This window comes from Podarcis pityusensis, assembly GCF_964106645.2.
Source record: "Podarcis pityusensis genome assembly, chromosome: 5".
In the NCBI taxonomy this organism is placed as follows: Eukaryota; Metazoa; Chordata; class Lepidosauria; order Squamata; family Lacertidae; genus Podarcis; species Podarcis pityusensis.
The window spans coordinates 6,531,136-6,551,410 of record NC_138032.1 but is presented as its reverse complement, the minus strand read 5'-3'; the positions used below and the strand labels follow the sequence as shown (position 1 = coordinate 6,551,410).

The window sequence follows — 20,275 nt, the reverse complement described above, 5'->3', positions numbered from 1 at the left end:
TTAACCTGAGGTACCACTGTAAGTTTTCAATTTACAGATATTTATAGACTTCTTCTGCACTGAATGATTTTTTTTCTCATTGGTGCTCTCTGGATAAGGTCATTAGCTATAACACTAAGATCAATTTCCTGAGAGATCTGTTTATGTCTATTTTGAACAAAATTTTTGCATGCATCCTTGTCTCAATGTGTTTTGAAGATGAACATTCATGTTATTTGCTGCAGACCAAAAGATGTCACAGTATGCTTTGTTACCAAATTACTAAAGATCCACTTACAGCTTTCCCCACAAATATCTTGGTACTGTTGTCCTGGTTTTCCCTTCACATCAGGAGCCATAGTTTTTGAAGACTCCCCCTCTCCCTTTGCTAAGTTTCCTGCCATGGAATAAGTAGTAGATATTTGCATGCCAAGAACCCATGACCCAGCAGTTCCCTATGGAGTGAATAATTACACAAGACACGCAGTTTATGGGTTTGAAAAGGCCACAACTTTTATTGGTTACAGATGTGAATGGTTTGGCATAGGCATTGGGTGAAGCCAAATTATTTCACCACATCTGCTTGTGGGGATTTCACCGCATCTTGTGGGGATGATTAGGGAGGCAGGAGAGGATATATTATGTAATGATATCCTTCCGAACTTGTGCTAGCAAGTTCCATATTCTAGCAGAGTTCCAAACACCCCCCTTTTAAAATTACGCAGCGATCAGCTTGTTGCTGACTCATCTTAGGCTTTCTATTAAAGATTCCTTCCTGGTAAAACCCCTTCTAATCCCTCTTCAAAAGAATAAACACAAGAATCTGATTAACGTTAATATAAAAGTAGCTTACCCACAGATTCATTCAGGTTCACAGACATATCCCTGAAGGCAGACTTAGGTTACATAACAAGTAGAACTATTCCATAAAGAAGTTAGTCCCAAGTGACTGCGGCTAAGCAATCACTTCTCCAAACACACAGCAACATACAAAATGGAGAACACACACTGATCAGAACATGGAGGCTGTGTGCTCCTCCATGCTAGTACAATAGACCACTCCCTCTTCAAGTCATATGTAGTGGAAGTCTGTCCCAGCTCAGGAGGAAACAGGAAGTTTTCTCCTGAGAGGTACAAAGCATCCCCTAACATGTCCACTGCAGGAATGTTGTACTTGACTGCTATAAGTTTTACACCCCACACATCTAAAAGTGTTACGGTAAAATCTGGGTGCGGGGCTACTCTGCCACCCAGCTCGTCGGACTAAGTCCGTGGGTCCCTGCGGAAGAAAATGAGCTCAGCCAGAGACAGGAGCAAACTGCAGAAGATCCAAGTTTATTGCGCAACAGGTTCAAGACGAGATTGAACAGCGAGAAAGGGGTGACATGAACTTTTGAAACTTCCCTCCATGTCCCAGAATACAGTGCAAAATACATCACAGTTACATCATGAATACATTAAGGAGAGGTTGGGTTACACCAGATTAACATATGGAGGAGGGAGGGGGGGGGATATGCAGAGCTGGAGATATGCGCAGATAAGCACTTCCTGAGTACCGGTGATGAGAAGTCAATGGTCCATGTATGCATATTCTGTCACCTGGCATTGCCCGGAGGAAAGGCTTGGCAGAGTGATTTGACAGGATTAGGGTCTTGACACTTTGGTTGAGGGATTATGGAGGACAGGGGAGGTGTCATGTGGAGTCCTAGAGAAATTGAGCAAATTGGCACGTTGATTTTCTATGAATTTTATAGATTTTAGTCCCTTTTGACATTGACAATTGGAAATAAATGGATATATTGTAGCGAAGAAGAAGGTGAAGAAGACATGCCCCCCCCTTCCGTATCAAAAAGTAAACCACCACAGGGGCCCCCTATGACCTACATCAAATAGAGGTACCCCCCCAAGGGGTCCCCACTGAAGGAATGGTATGGCCCTAGCCCCCACCTGGACGTCAGATAGAAGCTCCCGCTCACAGATCCCTTTAAGAGGATACCTTTAACCATGGAGGAGCAGGCAGAGGCTACAACCTCCCCTCCACCCAAGACCAAGGCTTACCCAATGCCTAACCTCACAAAGTTGTGATGATTGCTATGAGGTAGGCAAAAACTAAATGGCCAGTGCCAATTTGCCAAGTGGAAAAATTCCTGCTTGGCCCTGAATAGGGCAGCCGATGTCCATAGCAAGGTCAAAGTGTAAACTGAAGCAAAATTAAAGGCTGGGAGATCTGGTGAAAGAAGGCAGAGTGAGGAGAGCCAGGCTAGGCTGCAATTTAACCCCCCAGATGGTGCTGATTGGCTGCCTGGACCCACCCCTGGGATAGCCCACCCAAAACCTGCTGGCACTGTCCAGTCGCAAGCAGGCAGGCCATGCAACCCTTGCCATTCGCCGGATCACCGCTGGGCCTGTGGTTGGGCCACAACACTGCCTACCAGATAAGGTGAGCGGATTTCTCCTAGCGCTGCATTCAGGTTTCTGCTGCAGGATGTTGTGGGTGTACTTTCACCAGTGAAAGCATCAGTCTAACAAATCTTATTCCTAGTCCATGTTATCAGGAAAACAAGCAAGCAAGGAATCTGTGGCACTTCTAAAGGCAAACTGTATTTATTCTTTTTTTCTTTTTTAAAGTAAAAGTTTTCATAAGCCTGAACCTACTTCCTCAGATGCATGAGTGATGAATCAGGCTGGGTAGATTTCAATTACAGAGCTTAAAGCCACTAAGAACAAGCTCAAAAGAGCTTAGCTTCAACATGGCGTATGGCTAAAAAGAATAACCCAAAAATAGAAATAGACTGGAAAGAGAAGTTGCTGAATTGCAGCTTACTCTATTACCAAACTTAAAACCATGGAGAGAACTGGTCTGAATAGTGACATTGGATTCTTATCTCATTATACATGATAAAGCTATTTTTAGCCATCTCACCCCTTGCTTTTTCTTGTAAGACCAAATTGCAGTCGTTAACAGTGGTCAACAGGTTTGCCACACCTATCAGCTAATCACCCATTCCCACCACCCTTCTGAGTAATACCCCTCCTCACCCTCTCACTATATATAAGGGTCTGGTGACTTCTGTTTCAGTGTATCTGAAGAAGTGTGCATGCACACGAAAGCTCATACCAATAACAAACTTAGTTGGTCTCTAAGGTGTTACTGGAAGGAATATTTTTTTTTGTTCCAAAAATAGTTTGTTTATGATGGTCTGTTTCTTTTTATTGAGAAATCTGTTGTCATCTTTTGGAACTCTCTCCCTCTCTCTCTCTGGAGGTAGGCTCTGATCTACAAAAGCTTACAGTAATATAAACAGTCATTAAAATCACATAGTCTCTGCTTTTTTCCATGGTGATTGAGACACACCCACCCCCTCAACTGTAATAAAATTGTTATCGTCCCTGTGAAATAAGTTAAATATTTTGTTTATATTTAAAATGTGAGAACAGATATGATAGCTATCTTCAAATATCTTAAGGGCTGTCACATGGAAGAGGGAACAAGCTTTTTTCTCTCCTGCTCTGGAGGGTAGGACTCAAACTAATGGATTCAAGTTACAAGAAAGGAGATTCTGACTAAACATCAGGAAGAAGTTTCTGATAGTAAGAGCTCTTCGATAGTGGAACAGACTTCCTTGAGAGGTTGTGGACTCTCCTTCCTTGGAGGTTTTTAAGCAGAGGTTGGGTGGCCATCTGTCATGGATGCTATAGTTGACATTCTTGCATTACAGGGGATTGGACTGGGTGGCCCTTGGGTCCCTTCCAATTCTAAGATTCTATGATTCTATAATATTATGGAGGCTCTTGACTTACCTAGTTCAGACTCAGATGGGTAGCCGTGTTGGTCTGCCATAGTCGAAATAAAAAAATTCCTTCCTGTAGCACCTTAAAGACCAACTAAGTTAGTTCTTGGTATAAGCTTTCGTGTGCATGCACACTTCTTCAGATACACTCTGTATCTTCAGATACACTCTGCATGCACACGAAAGCTTATACCAAGAACTAACTTAGTTGGTCTTTAAGGTGCTACAGGAAGGAATTTTTTTATTTCGACTAGTTCAGACTGCTTTTCAGTTTTCAGTCTGTTGGGCCCTACTGAGGCTTTGCAGTCTGTTTCTCCACATAAAGGGGATGGAGTCAGGCAGAGCTGGCACACCCGGTTTTGCCACTTGAGGCATAACGGATCGAGCTGCCGCACCCTGCCACCACTTTACCACCTAACCCGCCTCCACTGCTGGTGAAGAAGCAGTGCCAGCATTGCTGCAGATTTCTAGCGACATCTTGACAAAATCTCGTGAGATCTCACCAGAAATCAGCACCGATGCTGCCGCCACTTCACCAGCGATTGAGGCGGCAGGGTGTTCAGGGGGGCAATGCCTTGCCTCTGGGACTTCCAACGCCCAAGACGGTGTCACCACTCTGCCTCATTGGTGGGCCAGGCCTGGAGCCAAGTTTAAGGGCCAAGCCATCATGTGAGGCAGAGTATAAATTCTTAATAAACAAACAGATAAACAAATACTGGAAAGCAGGATCAGTGCCCCTGGATGACCATGGAAATTGTAGTATGACACAACAGAGAGATGGGGTAGTACTGTGCTGCTGCAGCCGCTGTTCTAACCAAGTTCATTATGCGACTCTAACAATATGCTTCTTAACAAAATAAAAAAATTCCTTCCAGTAGCACCTTAGAAACCAACTAAGTTTGTTATTAGTATGAGCTTTCGTGCACACTTAGTAGTATGCTTCTTAGTAGCTGCTGCCTGGGGGTGGGGCTGAGCTCCCTGAGAGAAATTCAAGGGTGGATTTGCAGCCCCCCCCCCTGAAATTTACATCTGTGAGTTGGAATATAGTTTATAACATTGAATGCAAAGACCTCATATATACTTTATAGAAACATCATATATACTTTATAAACATAATAAAAATTTCAGAATATTCCTGCACAAATTTGGCCCCGTGATAGCCCACAGTTGGCTGATGACAGCCTTTCATGTTATTCTCTTCCCTTCAATTATTACAGTTCCACATACTATAATTAACCATACTGGTGGTGCAATAAAAATAAATGGTTCACATTGAATTAATCCCTGGAAGGCTTCATTCCAAAACTATTATTATATGGTCTCAGACCATTAGCCTTATTGTCCTGTATAAAAGGGTGTTGCAAGTATATGTCTATGTAAATTAAAAGCCAACAGAGAAGGAGCATCCTACACAGCCAGAAGTGCTAGACGGAGACAAGTGACAGAGTGAGAAAGAGAAGGCAGGAAAATGTTTGGCATACGATTATTTTTGATTGCTCTGCTGGTGGGTCTTTTGATTCTGTACTTCCTGAAACAGCTCTGGTGGTCACGCAGACGCTTCCCTCCAGGGCCCCTTCCACTTCCTGCCATTGGAAGCATGTGGCGAACTGCGATCAGGCTCTATCAAGAGACATTCACTAAGGTACTTCTTTCTAAATAATTGGCTGAGAAGGAGAATTCATGAAGCGAAGCATGAATTATTTTCTTCTCGTGGTAACTGTGGTTAACTATGGTCTTTGTGAAATCTTCTGGCATGAATTGTACATGGGAAATCAGTATGTGATATCTAGGAGACTAAGGGTGCAGTCTTCCAGGACATGGCGGATGTTCAAAGGCAGTTAGTTTAAGCACTCATGTTATTTTCACACCAACCCTGCGGTTGGGCTGAGAGCTAGAGACTAGCCCAAGGTTACTCAGTGAGCTCTGGGGCAGAATTGTGCTTTCTACCCGCTTCTCCCCAATCCCAGTCCAACACTCTGCCCATTGGAAAGTCATCAAAGAAAAGCATCTCGCCAGGGCTGGGTACTCTAACGAATTTAACCTGAAAGGCATTTTGAAAGTGTCTGGCACACTCAAGAACTGACTTCTTGTTAGCATCTTTGAGTTACAGAAAGACCTCTGAAGTGTCTTCAGAGGCCAGTGCACTCTCACACACTTGTGGGTAGATTCAGGGACAGAAAATCTGATAGCTTAGTTCAGACTGGAGAATAAATAGGCTTCTTCTTTTTTCAGCTGCCCAGATAAAAAGTGAAATGCGCAAATACCGGTACTTTAAAATCCGATTCACAGTATGAATGACCAATGCCAAATGGGCAAACCCCCTCTTGCTCAAAAAATTTAAAGGTACAGGAAAGGTTAGCTATGTAGGCATGCTAGGATTGAAACATGAGGTTGTACAATGAGAGTGGCTCAGAAAACTTTACAATGAAACATGAGGTTGTACAATGAGAGTGGCTCAGAAAACTCAGAAGAGGGAAGAAAAAAGCTAAGCAATTTATCAGGAGCTAGTGATCAGTGTGTTTGTTTCAACTCAGAAGCTTATCCAGTGGAGCCACAACAATGTGTTCCCTTTAACTTCCAGCTAGGAGGCATATAAGCTCATAAACACATGTGCTGATGCATTTATCTGTTTCAAAATGTTGCTGCACCAGCATTACTCAAGCAGCTGCTAGCAGTTGGCCCCAAAGGGAGATGGATTACCAGTTAGTGATGTTACCAGGCACACCCATTAGAAACCTACCACACAGCTGGCTGAAACATCAAATGTGTTACCAAAGTAGGCAGCATAAAACAAAGAGCAGAGGCATCTCTGGGTGCTGTCCCATCTGTTTGCAACATCACTTTATGCATGATAAAGTATACCCTAGATGCTGCTATGCCATCAAACCAAGTCTTCATACTTCTCCTTTCAGCAGATCCTCTGGCACAGCTCACAAGCTCTTCTTAATGAATATATTCACACTGTATGTTGTTGTTCCCTCCCCTCAGTTAGTACTTCCTCACCCTCCCTGAATTCTAGAAACCTGAGGTCCCTTTTAGGCATGTATGCAGGTGCACAGACCTTTTTTATGAAGGGGGGGGGCAGGAGATGCAAGTTTTCTGATATATCAGACTTGCACAAAACAGTATGCTAAAAAGCAGTGTGTGTCTCGCTTGGCCCCACCAGTAGCCCACCCTCCTTCAGTTCTGGAAACCTGAGGTCCATTGTGGGCATGTACACATGGATTTGTTCACCTGTGTGTACACAGACAGTCCCCCCCCCCCGAGATAGTTTTCTGATATACCAGGCTTGTACAAAACAGTGGTTTGAAGGGGGAAATGTGGGGAAATGGCCAGCAGCCCACAGAGGAATGTCTTGTTAGCAAAAGTAGGGGAATGTGATGATTAGGGATGGAGGGGAAATTCAAATTATTTAAAGAGCAGCCAGACAACTTCACGACTTACTAGCAGTCCAGGTATACAGGTAGTGATAGGAGTGGCTGGATGGATCAGGCAAAAGTGGGGCCAGTGGGGCCAGGCAAAAAGAAGAGTGGCTGTCTACGTCGCCTCCAGATTTGAAGCACTTAGGTGTGGCTGCCTTGTTCTCAAACAATCTCTGGAAGCCCTGGGTGAAGGGATGAGGTCAAACAGACTGAAGCTGAATTGAGAAGTTGGAGGTGATGCTCCATGCCAAGTGAGACAATGCTCATATTCCAAGTTAGATTTCAAGCCCGGGCACAACTGAAGCGAATTGATTACTTCATTTTGCTGTGTCTTTTAATGCTATGGGAGCAACTACATTCTTTGCGAGCAGCTCCAACTGGAACAACTTGTAATTTGCTGTAACCCTGAATGTGTTGGAATATGAGTACTACGCAACTGTAAACAAGCAGCTCGATGTTTACATCACATGATGTGGCTAGCCCTGGGAAAGGATGCACCAGGCAGTTCACAGGGCAGTTCACAGGGATTTGTTCTTTGTGTAATATGAGACCTTCCTGTTGCTTTTGTGAAGAAAGTCTATCGCAGTTGCTCGGAGGAGACTGAACTGATCGGACATGTTTTGTACAATTGTACAGTCAGAAATAAACCGTAGATGAAACAGACTTTCTGACTTTCTTCTTTCTCCTGCTGGTATGCAAGGAGCAAAGGGGGTGTGCATCTTCCACGCAGGGAGATGTCGCCTATCAAGATCTTCCTGGACTGCGGGGAAGCCAGCCAGGGTAGATCACCGGTAAACAAGCCCTGGGAGCCGGGGAGAGGGGCCAGCCTCTCCCGAGGGGGCAAGTTTTCCAACAGAATGTTGCTGCAATCATTCTTCCTTCTGGTTTTATTTCCATTTCCATTGGATGAGATGGCAGGACATCCAGAACTGGGATCATCAGTGTGTTGTTGTTGTTGTTATTATAACTAATAGGAGTGTGCCAGATTTAGATTGGATCACAGTTTGATTTGATTTCCACTTCCCAATCTACTATTTGCCTACTTGTGCAAATTAAACAAATACAAATGGTTGCCATATATTTTGACCTTTGCGGCAAATCTGCTTTAGAAAGGTATGATCTGAATTTGTTAAAAACAACCATCACCAAACATGATTTTCCCCACTGTTTCATCTTATTCTGCCTTCCAGTTAAAAACACCCAGCCCACATTAACAGACTAGCAGGTTAGCAGACACAATAAGGATATGAAAACTTGGGGCAGTTTTCCATGGAAGAGCCTTTGCTTTTTGAATAAAGCCATGCAGAAACTGACAATAACCTTGCAAGCGTATGATGGAACAGGCCTACAAGCATGCATGGATATGCACTGTATCAAAAATCAGATTACCATTATGTATCCTACTTTGGTGCCATGAATAAAGAGAACTGGATATAACCAGAAGACACAGACTAGGTGAGAGAACCTGAAGTTCACAAACTAACCTGAAAGAACTGTGTGACTAATGTCTCTCCTCTCTTTTTATCCAAATGGCAGTGGACAAAACAAAATGGAAACACGGAGCGACCTGTGATGCCTTTCCTTAGAGCTGTAGCAAATGAAAAGGGTAAGTTGTTCCAAGGAAGAAGTCTACTGGTCTTCTCTCCAGAGACATCTTAAGAGAGCAGTTCCCAAGTGTTAAAATGTAAGACCTGAGCCTTCCCGATGTTCTGTTGAAGGTTGTAAGAGGTTTAATTGCAAGGTATAAGTAGTAGTCATCATACCTGTTAAATATTAAAAGTAATTATTTGGGGTTCATTTATAAAGGGCATGACCCAAATACAAAAGTGGGTCATGACCTATAAGTTGGGAAATGCTTCCTTAAGCCGGTCCTGTGATAGAATCCCTAACAACTGAAGGGGTTTTTTTTGTTTATATTCCACCCATAATCAGAAGATCTCAGGGCAGGTCACAATCAGCTACAATATCAATTAAACAACAAAAATAATAACACCCAACCCAAAATCGTGAACATTTCTCAGCTGAATATTAGTTACCAAAAGCCTTCACAAAAAGCCATGTTTTCTACTGGCATCTGAATGAGAGCAACACAAAAGGGAGTTGAATTTCATGGGCTAGGGAGCTGAGGATCTCAAGCGCCAACACACAGAAAGCCCACCCATGCCTTATTTCCAAAGGTATCGTACCTTTGGGTGGAATGCTGAGGATGGCTCCCCAGGAGGTCTTAATTCAAGGGCAGGACTATACAGGGAAAGGTCTCTAGATTATTCAGTGCTTTCTAGATTATTCGTAACACCTGGCTTTTGGATCAGATATGTTTCGGCAGCCGATGCAATTCTTTCACAACAGATGTAACATGGCTCTGACTAGTTTATTATAATTTATATAATTTATTATAATTTATAAAAAAATATTAATATAGTGACTCATAGCCAAGCTGCCTATTTCACTAGCTGCAATTTCCACGCAGATCTCACTGCAGTGATCCAAACAGGAGGTTATCAGAGCATGCATTTCTGTGGCTAGTCTTGTTTGAGGAACATCTATAGCTGTCAAACAAACCAGGGCTGGGGGAAGACACTGTGCCCCCTAAGATCCTTGGGTTTCCAGTGACGAGACAAGGTCCAATAGTTACTTTCGTAACTTGCAAGTCAAGTGCAGCTAGGGTGAGAATCCTGCAAGTGACGCCACAGTCATCACCAGATGCATGCTTTCCAAATTATAATTTCAAAACGAAAGCCAGGTGAATCCCCACAGGTGAATGTTACAGCCTTGGTGGTAGACATTGACAGCAGAAACCAAGGTGCAGCTGAGGACTGTGTCTACTTTGTTTAGAACAGCTAGTCCTTATGCCATAAACTTTGCTAACCATCGTCTCAACAAATGGCAGAGAATTTTGGGTCTTTGTATTCCGTGAATAGTTGGCTTGAATATCGTATCTCTAAGAGGCATTTCATACAATACTTTTAATGGTCTCAGATCTTGTATTTTCCAATGAACGCATCTGGAAGCAGCAGAGACAGATTGGGCAGTCTGTTATGAAGAAGCTGGCGATGAGGAAGCAAGGGTTGGAGCACTATATAAAAGAGGAGGCCCATCAGCTTGTGGGTACCTTTGCCCATGTAAAAGGTATGTGATACTACTAGATGATTTTATTTGTTCATATGAGTATTTATATTAACACCACCCTCACAAAAAGTGTCAGGGCAGTGTACAGCAATATAAAACCATTAAAAGCACCATTAAAATGACTGGCATGATTATAATAATCATAAAAATGGTTATGCTGGCAGATATCTTAGTCTCCAGGTTTTGCTTTGTTTCCTTTGCAATCTATGCATATTTTGGAGCAGAATTTGATGCATTTTAGTTGCTTTTTAATATGTTAAGAAAATTTCTTCTTTACTCCCACTATGAAATTTTACTCTTAGTATTATCATGAGAACAGGATTGATGTCTTTACTTCATATAGCTGCAAAAATCTTCACTTGCAGGGCAGCCATTTGACCCTTTGTTACCCATCACTAATTCAGTGTGCAATGTGGTATGCGCTATGGCTTTTGGACATCGGTATTCTGCTGAAGACGGAAATTTCCAGAAGCTCACTGAAGCTATTGATCTTGCCTTAAAATGTGGAGGTAGCTTCATTTATGCTGTAAGTAGACTTTTTCTTTCCAGCTGAGTCACACAGGTGTTCCCAGAGCCCTAGCCTCCTGCTAGCATTCAGAGAGACACTGTGGTTGGTCACAGATGAAGGGAACCTGACCTGAAATGCCCCTTCAGCCTTGGGGCAAACACTATTCATCAGTCTAACCCATTTCACAGAGATATGAAAAAAGTTGAGAGCCATACATTAGGTTCTTTCAAGGAAAGATGGGGTTAATTTTAACTAATGAACATTCTTAGGCTATGTACACATTCCAGTTTCTCCTTCATGGATCACTGCCTTGCCATGGAGAAGGGGCTTGAACAACTCAGAGAAGCTATGAGCTATGCCGTGCAGGGCCACCCAAGATGGACAGGTCATAGTGGAAGGTTTTGACCAAACATTATCCACCTGTAGTAGGAACCGGCAAGCCACTCCAGTATCCCTGCCAAGAAAACTCCATGGACAAAGACAACAGGCATATAAAAGTTATGACGCTGGAAGATGAGCCCCTCAGGTCAGAAGGCATCCAACATGCTACTGAGGAAGAGCAGAGGACAAGTACAAGTAGATTCAGAGCTGATGAAGCGGCTGGGCCAAAGCCGAAAGGACACTCAGTTGCGGATATGCCTGGAAGCGAAAGGAAAGTCCAATGCTGTAAAGAAAAATATTGCATAGGAACCTGGAATGTAAGAACCATGAACCTTGGTAAGCTGGATGTGGTCAAAAATGAGATGGCAAGAATAAATATTGACATCCTGGGCATCAGTGAACTAAAATGGACAGGAATGGGCGAATTCAGTTTGGATGACCATCATATCTACTACTGTGGGCAAGAATCCCGTAAAAGAAACGGAGTGGCCCTCATAGTCAACAAGAGTGGCAAAAGCTGTACTGGGATGCAATCTCAAAAATCATAGAATGATCTCGATACGAATCCAAGGCAGACCTTTTAACATCACAGTAACCCAAGTTTATGCACCAACTATCGGTGCTGAAGAAACTGAAATTCTATGAAGACTTACAACACCTTATAGAAATGACTCCAAAGAAGGTTCTTCTTATAGGGGATTGGAATGCTAAAGCAGGGAGTCAAGAGATAAAAGGAACAACTGGCAAGTTTGGCCTTAGAGTTCAAAACGAAGCAGGGCAAAGGCTAATAGAGTTCTGTCAAGAGAACAAGCTGGTCATCACAAACACTCTTTTCCAACAATACAAGAGACGACTCTACACATGGACATCACCAGATGGGCAGCATCGAAATCAGATTGATGATATGTGCAGCCAAAGATGGAGAAGCTCTATACAGTCGGCAAAAACAAGACCTGGAGCTGACTGGCTCAGATCATCAGCTTCTTATAGCAAAATTCAAGCTTAAACTGAAGAAAGTAGGAAAAACCACGGGGCCACTAAGATACAATCTAAACACTTATGAATACACAGTGGAAGTGAGGAACAGGTTTAAGGATTTAGATTTGTTGGACAGAGTGCCTGAAGAACTATGGATGGAGGCTCGTAACATTATACAGGAGGCAGCAATGAAAACCATGCCAATGAAAAGGAAATGCAAGAAAGCAAAGTGGCTGTTCAACGAGGCCTAACAAATAGCGGGGGAGAGAAGGCAAGCAAAATGCGAGGGATACAGTGAAAGATACAGGAAATTGAATGCAAATTTCTGAAAAATAGCAAGGAGAGACAAGAGGGCCTTCTTAAATGAGCAATGCAAAGAAATAGACGAAAACAATAGAATGGGAAAAACCAGGGATCTGGTTTGACCAAACCGTGGGAGGCAGTGGAAGACAGGAGTGCCTGGCGTACTCTGGTCCATGGGGTTACGAAGAATTGGATACAACTAAACGACTAAACAACAACAACACATTCCAATTTACTCTGCATCTGAAGCCCACATTCCCAGCATGCTTGCACTCCTGTCTTGGCGACGTCTACACTGGCTTGGTCATGTACGTAGATGGCAGAATCCCCAGGGATGTGCTCTGTGGGGAGCTGGCTTCAGGCACCAGGCCATCTGGCAGACCAACTCTGTGCTACAAAGATATCTGCAAACATCAGACATGAAGGCAAGCAACATCACTCTCTCACACACCTTTTGTAGGAATCCCTTGCAGATGATCACAGTGCTTGGAGACCGTCAGGTCGTGTATCCACAGCAGTGACCAGAGGAGGAATGACTGATGGGAGGAGCTCAGAGACAAGAAATGCCATAGTGCATCCAGAGGCCTCGCCTGTCTCTAGTGCGGAGGAGACATCCTCAAAAGTAATGTCATCCTCCTCCATCTGCTAAACCAAGTTTATTGCTTTGCAATACTGCAGGTGAACTTCAGGGAAAGTGATAAAAGGAGAAGGATAACATCACATTCTGCAGTGTGTTCCTCACCCAGAGATTAGGAAATGGACAGTACTCCATTGACTCTCTTCCCTTGGAGGTGGAAGATGGGCAGCAAGATTGCTGGTAGGGAGGGAAGCTGTGATACCTTCCATATTAGGCGGCCCTACATCCTCATAATCCTGAATTAATCCAGGGTAAATGGATTAGGTTCTCTGTATGTTCGTTAGACAGCCATAAAGATATTATGGGTTAGTGCTGGTACTGCCCAAATGCAATGGGAATCCTGTAGAATAAAATCCTGCTCTTATATATTATTAATAAATATAATTTGCATGTTTTGGGAATGCCACAAATACCAGTGTTCCCACAACTACTATAGTACCAGAAATATGGGAGAGAGTGATTTGTTCCGATGCCAAATTTTCATTTACAACTTCTACTAGAGTAAACTGGTGGATATGGGAATCAGAAAAAGGTGTTTCACTCACTGAGCTCCAAGATACCGGGATGCCAGCAGGTTAGGAGAGGCTGATCTCAGCCATGATAACAAACAGGCGTCCAAAAGAAGTTGGGTCATGGAACATGTTACTTGGCTTCTTCATGGTAATTATTGGATTTTGTTTTTATATTCTTCAAAGCTCCGTGAAATGTTCCCTTGGGTCCTGAAGCGTCTTCCAGGGCCACACAAGAAGGCTCTGTCCTCTAGGGAGTTTGTGCTTTTATTTGCAAAGGAAGAGATGAAGAAGCATAAAGAACATCATCTCCTACGTGAGCCACAGGATTTCACTGATTTCTATCTACTTCAAATGGAGAAAGTAAGTATCTGTTTTGTATGTGAACATGGTTAATTCAAAGAGCCATTACATTCCCTGCAAGGATTGTAAGGCAACCACCAGGATTTTCTGGGTTGCTGATAATATTTGCATTCAGTCCCCCCTCAATGGCACTTCCCAGAGATTATTGTTAGCTAGTAAAGTGGATTACAAACCCCACATGCGCATGCATTGAGAATAATAAAAGAAATTTTTTCATATGTTTGATGGCAAATATGCTTGAATGGTCAAGGGTATTCAAATACATTCTTTGTGTAATTATGATATTTAAAGGACTAAAGATTAGTCTCCTTTCCAAATTAAAACATGTTCTGAGATTGCAGAAAAGATAATATTTTTTATTCACCCTGATTATGTGAATTTATTTCTTACAATTTTGACTTTCCCTTTAAGCGAATTGAAATGCAGCCTACTTCAAAATCAACACTTCTCTGAATCTTACAGTGCAGTTCTTCAGCAAAGTAATGGGTACAAAAATGCATATACTAGGATAGTGAGCATATAAATGTATATATTAGTGTGTGGGGGGGGGGAATGTCAGAAAAGTGCACATTAGGCAAAATTACACTTATTTATTAAGAGAAATTAGCACTAAGATGCTGATGGAATTTCATGTGAACTTTTTTTTAAAAAAAAGAAATTTGCAAACTAGTGAGGAAATGTGGAGAACCAAACTTAAGGTTGAGAAAATGAGAATGAGCGGCAAATTTATCTATTATTTAACTCAAATTCCACTTAGAACTCCCACCAGTTCTAAAAAATTTAAAGGGAGGAAGGATCTTTAAGCAGAGCTCCATAGGGACAGGTTTCTGTGAGCTCAGTGGGAAAGTTGAGAAAGATGGATCCCAGAATCCACTTTATAGGGTCCAGGGGGATCCAAATCGAAAGTTGGTTCAGGCAAAACCAGAGAAAAGGCTTTGAGAATAAAACACTGATGTCTTAACCTTACAAGGAACTAATCTAAAACACAAGAAATTTCATTTTTCCTGCTTCCATTCTGTTCCATGGCTCTGCAAAAAGAAGACCCTGTTTCCCCAGCACATGGGGGGGGGGGGAGTTGTGTGCATAAAGATCCTCAGCAACCCAGATTTGATATGCATGAATCTACTCCACACTTACTTCCTCATAATCTCAAAATGTTTGGGAAGAACTGCTGCTTTACTGTCTGCTGTTTTAGGAAGATGCCTGAGATGTCCTTTTTTTAACCCACCCACCCCTTCAATGTCAATGTGGGATTACTAATTAAGGTACAGAACTGCATGCAAGGATTTCTTCATGCTCACCTGTCATGCTGGGATGGCCAGGATGCAATTTGTTACAAATAATCTTTCATCTTTCTACTGCCATCAACAGAGCCAAGGTGACCCCAACTCTGTCTATAATGCAGAGAACCTGGCCCAGTGTATACTTGACCTCTTTATAGCAGGGACAGAGACAACCGCTACTACTCTGCAGTGGGCGCTGCTCCTCATGGCAACTCATCCAGATATCCAAGGTGAGTCCTGTGCGATGCCTTTCATGCAGCAATGTTTTGGTTAAGGGTGTGAGGCCTTATGAAATATGAAGAAAAATGACAAGATTCTATCTACTTTCAACCGTCCGTATGGAGAAACAGCTGAGTTAAGAATCTTAACAGTGAACCAACAGGCCATGTTTAATGTACAAACAAGAGGGATAGCTCAGATTTCCTTTTTGCCAGGTCCCCTGCAATTTGCCCTGGTTCTGGAGTTTCCAGACTGAAATATATTCAGAGTCCTGCAGTGATTTCATGCTCTTTATTGCAGCTTGTAAAACAGTGACCGAGTTTCCCCCCAAACCTCAGGCTTTTATATACATTATTTACACAATGAGTCCCGTTTGATTGGCTGATTCTGCTTCCCTCCTGGAGCCTGATTGGTCTTCTCTTGCAGGCCAATCAGTTGTTGCATTCTAGGATCCTACTTGCCTATTGTTCTAGGATCCAAGCTTAGTACATAACACAGACAGACCTGCTCCTATGTCCATTGATTTGGGATAATGGGAAAAAAATTCTCTCCACTTTACTCAGGATAGGTAAACTAAGATCCACTCTTCTATTTTTCTGACTCAAGCTCTCTCTCCCCTCTCCTTCAACCCCACACCCTGTAGCAGAATCTCCCTCTAGTTTCCAACTTCCATTTCTATTTCTGACTAAAGGAATTGTGAAAATGAGATGGTTCCAATTTCTCCAAGCTTTGGACTGTATGTAAAAAAAACCTGTTTTATCTATAGTCAGTTCTGTCAAAGTGGAATCCAACTGCATATACAGGGAACTGAGGTCCATAGGAACACAACCATATTTTGAAGCGTATTTCAGCACCACTGAGTTTCCTTTAAGATGCCTGGATTTTCCACTTCACCCCATAGCTCAATTGCCTTTCAGGTTTCTTTAACGTAATTGTTAGAAGCAATACAAAAAAGAGAGCACAATTTCAGGCAATATTAGCAAAGCGTCCAGAATAAAGTTTCCATTCCCACCATTTTCATCAGAGAAAGTCCACAAGGAGGTGGAAGGTGTTTTGGGTTCCTCTCAGTCAGTCTGCTATCAAGATTGGAAGAAAATGCCATTCACCAGTGCTGTGATTCACGAGATCCAACGCTTAAAATATGCCTCCTTATTCAGGATCATCAGACAATATGCAAAGGATGTGAACATCTTTGGATTTCTCATGCCCAGGGTAAGGAAAATTGATACGGTTGTACTCCATATTCCATGAGTAAGGAGTAATGCAGAAGCTTCTGCGCATAGACTGAAGGGCAAGCAATTCAATATATGCATAGACTGAAGGGCAAGCAATTCAATAACCCTTCCCCTGAAAAAAGGTATTGCAGTGACCCAGGGTTAATATTCTTTCTAAAATAACTCTCCTCCTGTCCTGCCCCACATTCTTCAAAAGAAAAACTGCATGAACAGTGCCTTAACACCAAACTCTCTTCATTTGGTTCCACTGATGGCCATAGCATCTGTGCCAGATTCAAGAATGAGGATTTGAAACAGAACAGCGAATAATGTGTTTTCAGTTTATTCTTGCTGAAATATTTTCCATAGTGGTTTCACAACAGGACTCTTCTTCCCTAGCTTTTTGGCAATCTCCCTGAATATGCTTTTTATTACCACGCAGATGAAGCTTGGGTATCTAAGAAGTGCACAAAGATTTGTCCTGGGACAGAGGGACAACCTGAATAGCGCTGGTCTGGATGCATTCTAAGTCAATTTTCATTCATTTCAGGGAACTTTTATTAACCCAGATCTGAACTCTGCTGTTCTTGATAATAAGCAATGGAAGACCCCTGAAGAATTCAACCCAAATCATTTTTTGGACAAGGATGGGAATTTTGTGGCCAGGGGAGAATTTCTGCTATTTGGTTCAGGTAAATGTAGCAGTGATTTATTTTTTATTTTTTTATAGTTGCTGGGTTGTTTCAGAGAGGCAGATGCTTCTGTAAGGTTTTTATTTCCAAAGAATAGATGATTATTTGCTGTTCATAGCTTTGGGGTCATGCTGCTCATGATCGTTGGGCACTGAATTACTCTTATGAGTCTTTACTCATAGTGCTTTCAGGCCTCAAGTCTCCCAGCTTATCAGTATAGATTTGCTTTCACATTTCTATACACCAGGGGTCCGTCAGTTACTGGTGGATAGCTCAGTCTGTAGATCGTGAGACTCTTAATCTTAGGGTCGTGGGTTTGAGCCCCGTGTTGGGCAAAAGATTCTTGCATTGCATGAAGGTTGGATTAGACAATCCTTGTGGTCCCTTCCAACTCTATGATTCTATGAGCTTGTGGGCCAAAGCAAGCCTCCCCACCCCCCATGGCAGCCCAAAGTTGAAAAAGGAGGTGTGGAGATAGCAGGAGTTATAACAAGGGGAGCTGCTGATGGAACACTTTGGGTAGTGGCAAAGGAGCTTCACCTCCCAACCTGTGTTCCCTACCCAGAGTCAAAACTAGTTGTTGTCTATGGTAGATGTACCTGGAGAATAAGGCTCCATAGGCATTACTAATTTCTTGCCTTTCCTTTCTTTCTTCCACAGTGGATTCTGTGTGCTTGGAGGAGCAGCTTGCAAGAATTGAACTCTTCATTTTCTTCAGCAATTTGTTGAGGGCGTTCATCTTCCAGCTGCCAAGTGGTGTGAAAAAATCCAGTGAACAGCACAAAGTTGGACTGACAACCTATCCCCATTCTTATAAACTCGTTGCCATTCCTCGCAGCAGGGCATCATAAACTATCAACACAGTTTGAGCAGCCTATTTATTACCATAAATTTCTCGGTTCTGCTCTGAGGTGGAACTTCTATCAAAAGTTGCATTAGACCTACGATATAATACATTGCTAAATCAATTTCTGTTGCCGAATACAGTTCTTCTTCTTTGTTTGCTGTTCATACACAAGTACTCAGTACAGATTTCTTGTGATGTTTAAAACCAGATGTTTATCAGTTTGTGCTTTTCAAAGAACACTAGGAATGCTTATTTATTGAATAAAATTGTTGCTATGGTTTATTTTATCAGCTCGTAGGAGATTGCATATGCTCTCTTAGGCGATGAATTACATCCTGAAAGATATCAGTAGTAGAGTTTGCAGGCCAAAGCGCTGTGACCCCATTGTTGCAGTAGCAACAAATAACTGGACAGGACAATAACTATATATCGGGATCAAACAGGACACAACTTTGTTGATTATGGATGTGAATGGTTTGGCATCGGAATCGAGCATGTTGCCTCCAAAAGAGGTAGTAGTGACTAGGCAGTAGTTCTCATAGACCCCCTTTTTAAGGAGTAGTTACACCATTACCTTTCTTGTCTAACGATGCATTAACCACACTCTCAGCCACCCAGCCAACCCCTGTTGGCTAGCCAGAATAAGCCATGATGGGCAAGGGTCAACAGAGCATGGAGTTGGCTGAACTGCTGCAAGGGTCTTGTCCACATCCTTGGGCCATTAAAGCTAAAACCATTTCCATGAAACTGGGTAATGTGGTGCACTGCACACTTCATCAGATCTGTCACAACAGCAGCATTATGACTGTTCTGCCCCCCACAAGGGTCAGCTATTTATCTGTGTATTAGTATTAGGTAGAAGGAAGAACAACACTGCCCCTTTTAGAAAAGATAGTGCCTCTCCCCACTTTTTAAACCTCAAGGCAGGTTGAGAAATGTAGGCACAGCAATATTCTAGTTCCTATTGGGTCTGCCTCCCAGAGAGGTAAAATAACTCCCTTCTTCTTTTGTTTCAGTCTAGTGCAGGCATGTCCAAAGTCTGGCCGGGTAGCTTAATCCAGCCCGCTGGTCGGTTTAATCCAGCCCCTGTGGCAGTTAATTTCCTGGGGGGGGGGGGATCGTAAAAGAAGGTCAACAACTTCAATCCTAAAAAAAGCTCAGCAACTTTGGTCAGCCCTCATGCATGTTCACTTCATCAAATCTGGCCCTCTTTGAAAAAAGTTTGGATACCCCTGGTCTAGTGCTTGCATACCTAGAAAGAAGGGTGAACTCATTTGTTCTTACATAACCCCATGAACTCCTAAGAGAACTTCATCCTATTGGAATATGATTAATATTTCTATTTGTGCCTTGATTCTCTTCAATAAATCTATGAATGAGAGCTTTGTGCACTTTTGCTGAATACTATCCAGATCGAGAGAGAAGTCTCAGGACGGAATAATGGCGACCCAAGCTTACGTATCCCAAGTGTGAAGAGTGCAGTTGTGCTCATGTCCTGCTTGTGGGCACCCCCTAGACATCTGGTTAGTCTGATCCAGTGGGGCTCTTCTTATCTTCCTATTTTGCTTTAGTTAGCAAATGTGTCTGGGTTGTGTGAGAGTGAAACCTACGTTTCGTTAATGCTCCAGTGTTGAAGCATCTTTCTTGCTCCGCTTCCAACTGATACATCTGAGGAGGTGTTAGTAGTCACAGCAATAGAATGACTTGTTCACACCCATTTCATCTATGTTCCTGCCTATTAGAACTCTTCAGGCCTTCCTCTTTCTCCTCCTGCACACTCCCAGTTCTGCATCTAAGCAGTTTACCCTGTCCCCACCTTTGGCATGCCCAAGATGAGTTTCCTACATGTTCAAGCCAAGATGCAAGTCTCAGTACCAAAGCTGAATTACCCCAAAGGCCTTGCTCATTCTTTCCCTTGTGCCACTGCAGCTTGAAGGAGTGTGCCTTTGGGGTGAATGTATGATGCTAAGAAGTTTATAATTTTCATTTATATACATCATATTTTGCCAAGTTTAAACAT

At 42.7% G+C, this 20,275-nt stretch overlaps 1 protein-coding gene and 1 long non-coding RNA gene across 3 annotated transcripts in view; one reads left to right on the top strand and one right to left on the bottom strand.

The window, feature by feature from the left end:
* The window catches only part of LOC308478555, a 31,832-nt gene extending 24,181 nt beyond the window's left edge, over positions 1-7,651 (bottom strand). Inside the window, exon 1 of the long non-coding RNA XR_013987148.1 lies at positions 7,215-7,651. This is a non-coding gene — a long non-coding RNA (uncharacterized lncRNA). The remainder of the gene's footprint in view (positions 1-7,214) is intronic.
* LOC308478409 (cytochrome P450 2J4-like) lies at positions 5,144-19,636 on the top strand. Of its 2 annotated transcripts, none has more exons than XM_081008114.1 (9): positions 5,144-5,412; positions 8,729-8,798; positions 10,172-10,321; positions 10,687-10,847; positions 13,824-14,000; positions 15,372-15,513; positions 16,527-16,714; positions 17,267-17,408; positions 18,069-19,636. In XM_081008114.1, exons 1-9 carry the CDS (start codon positions 5,239-5,241, stop codon positions 18,257-18,259), a joined length of 1,395 nt encoding a protein of 464 aa, XP_080864240.1. In that variant the 5' UTR covers positions 5,144-5,238; the 3' UTR covers positions 18,260-19,636. The 2 variants fall into 2 exon arrangements, with proteins under 2 accessions (XP_080864240.1, XP_080864239.1); XM_081008113.1 differs by lacking the exon at positions 5,144-5,412 and adding an exon at positions 7,806-8,133.
* Positions 19,637-20,275: the final 639 nt, after the last annotated feature.

Excerpts from the sequence above, each read along its gene's own strand:
- LOC308478409 (XM_081008113.1), top strand. The coding sequence starts at position 7,927 with ATGTCGCCTATCAAGATCTTCCTGGACTGCGGGGAAGCCAGCCAGGGT. Across the intron at positions 10,848-13,823 it reads GAGGTAGCTTCATTTATGCT|CTCCGTGAAATGTTCCCTTG; the intron begins GTAAGTAGACTT and ends TATTCTTCAAAG. Across the intron at positions 16,715-17,266 it reads TTGGATTTCTCATGCCCAGG|GGAACTTTTATTAACCCAGA; the intron begins GTAAGGAAAATT and ends CATTCATTTCAG.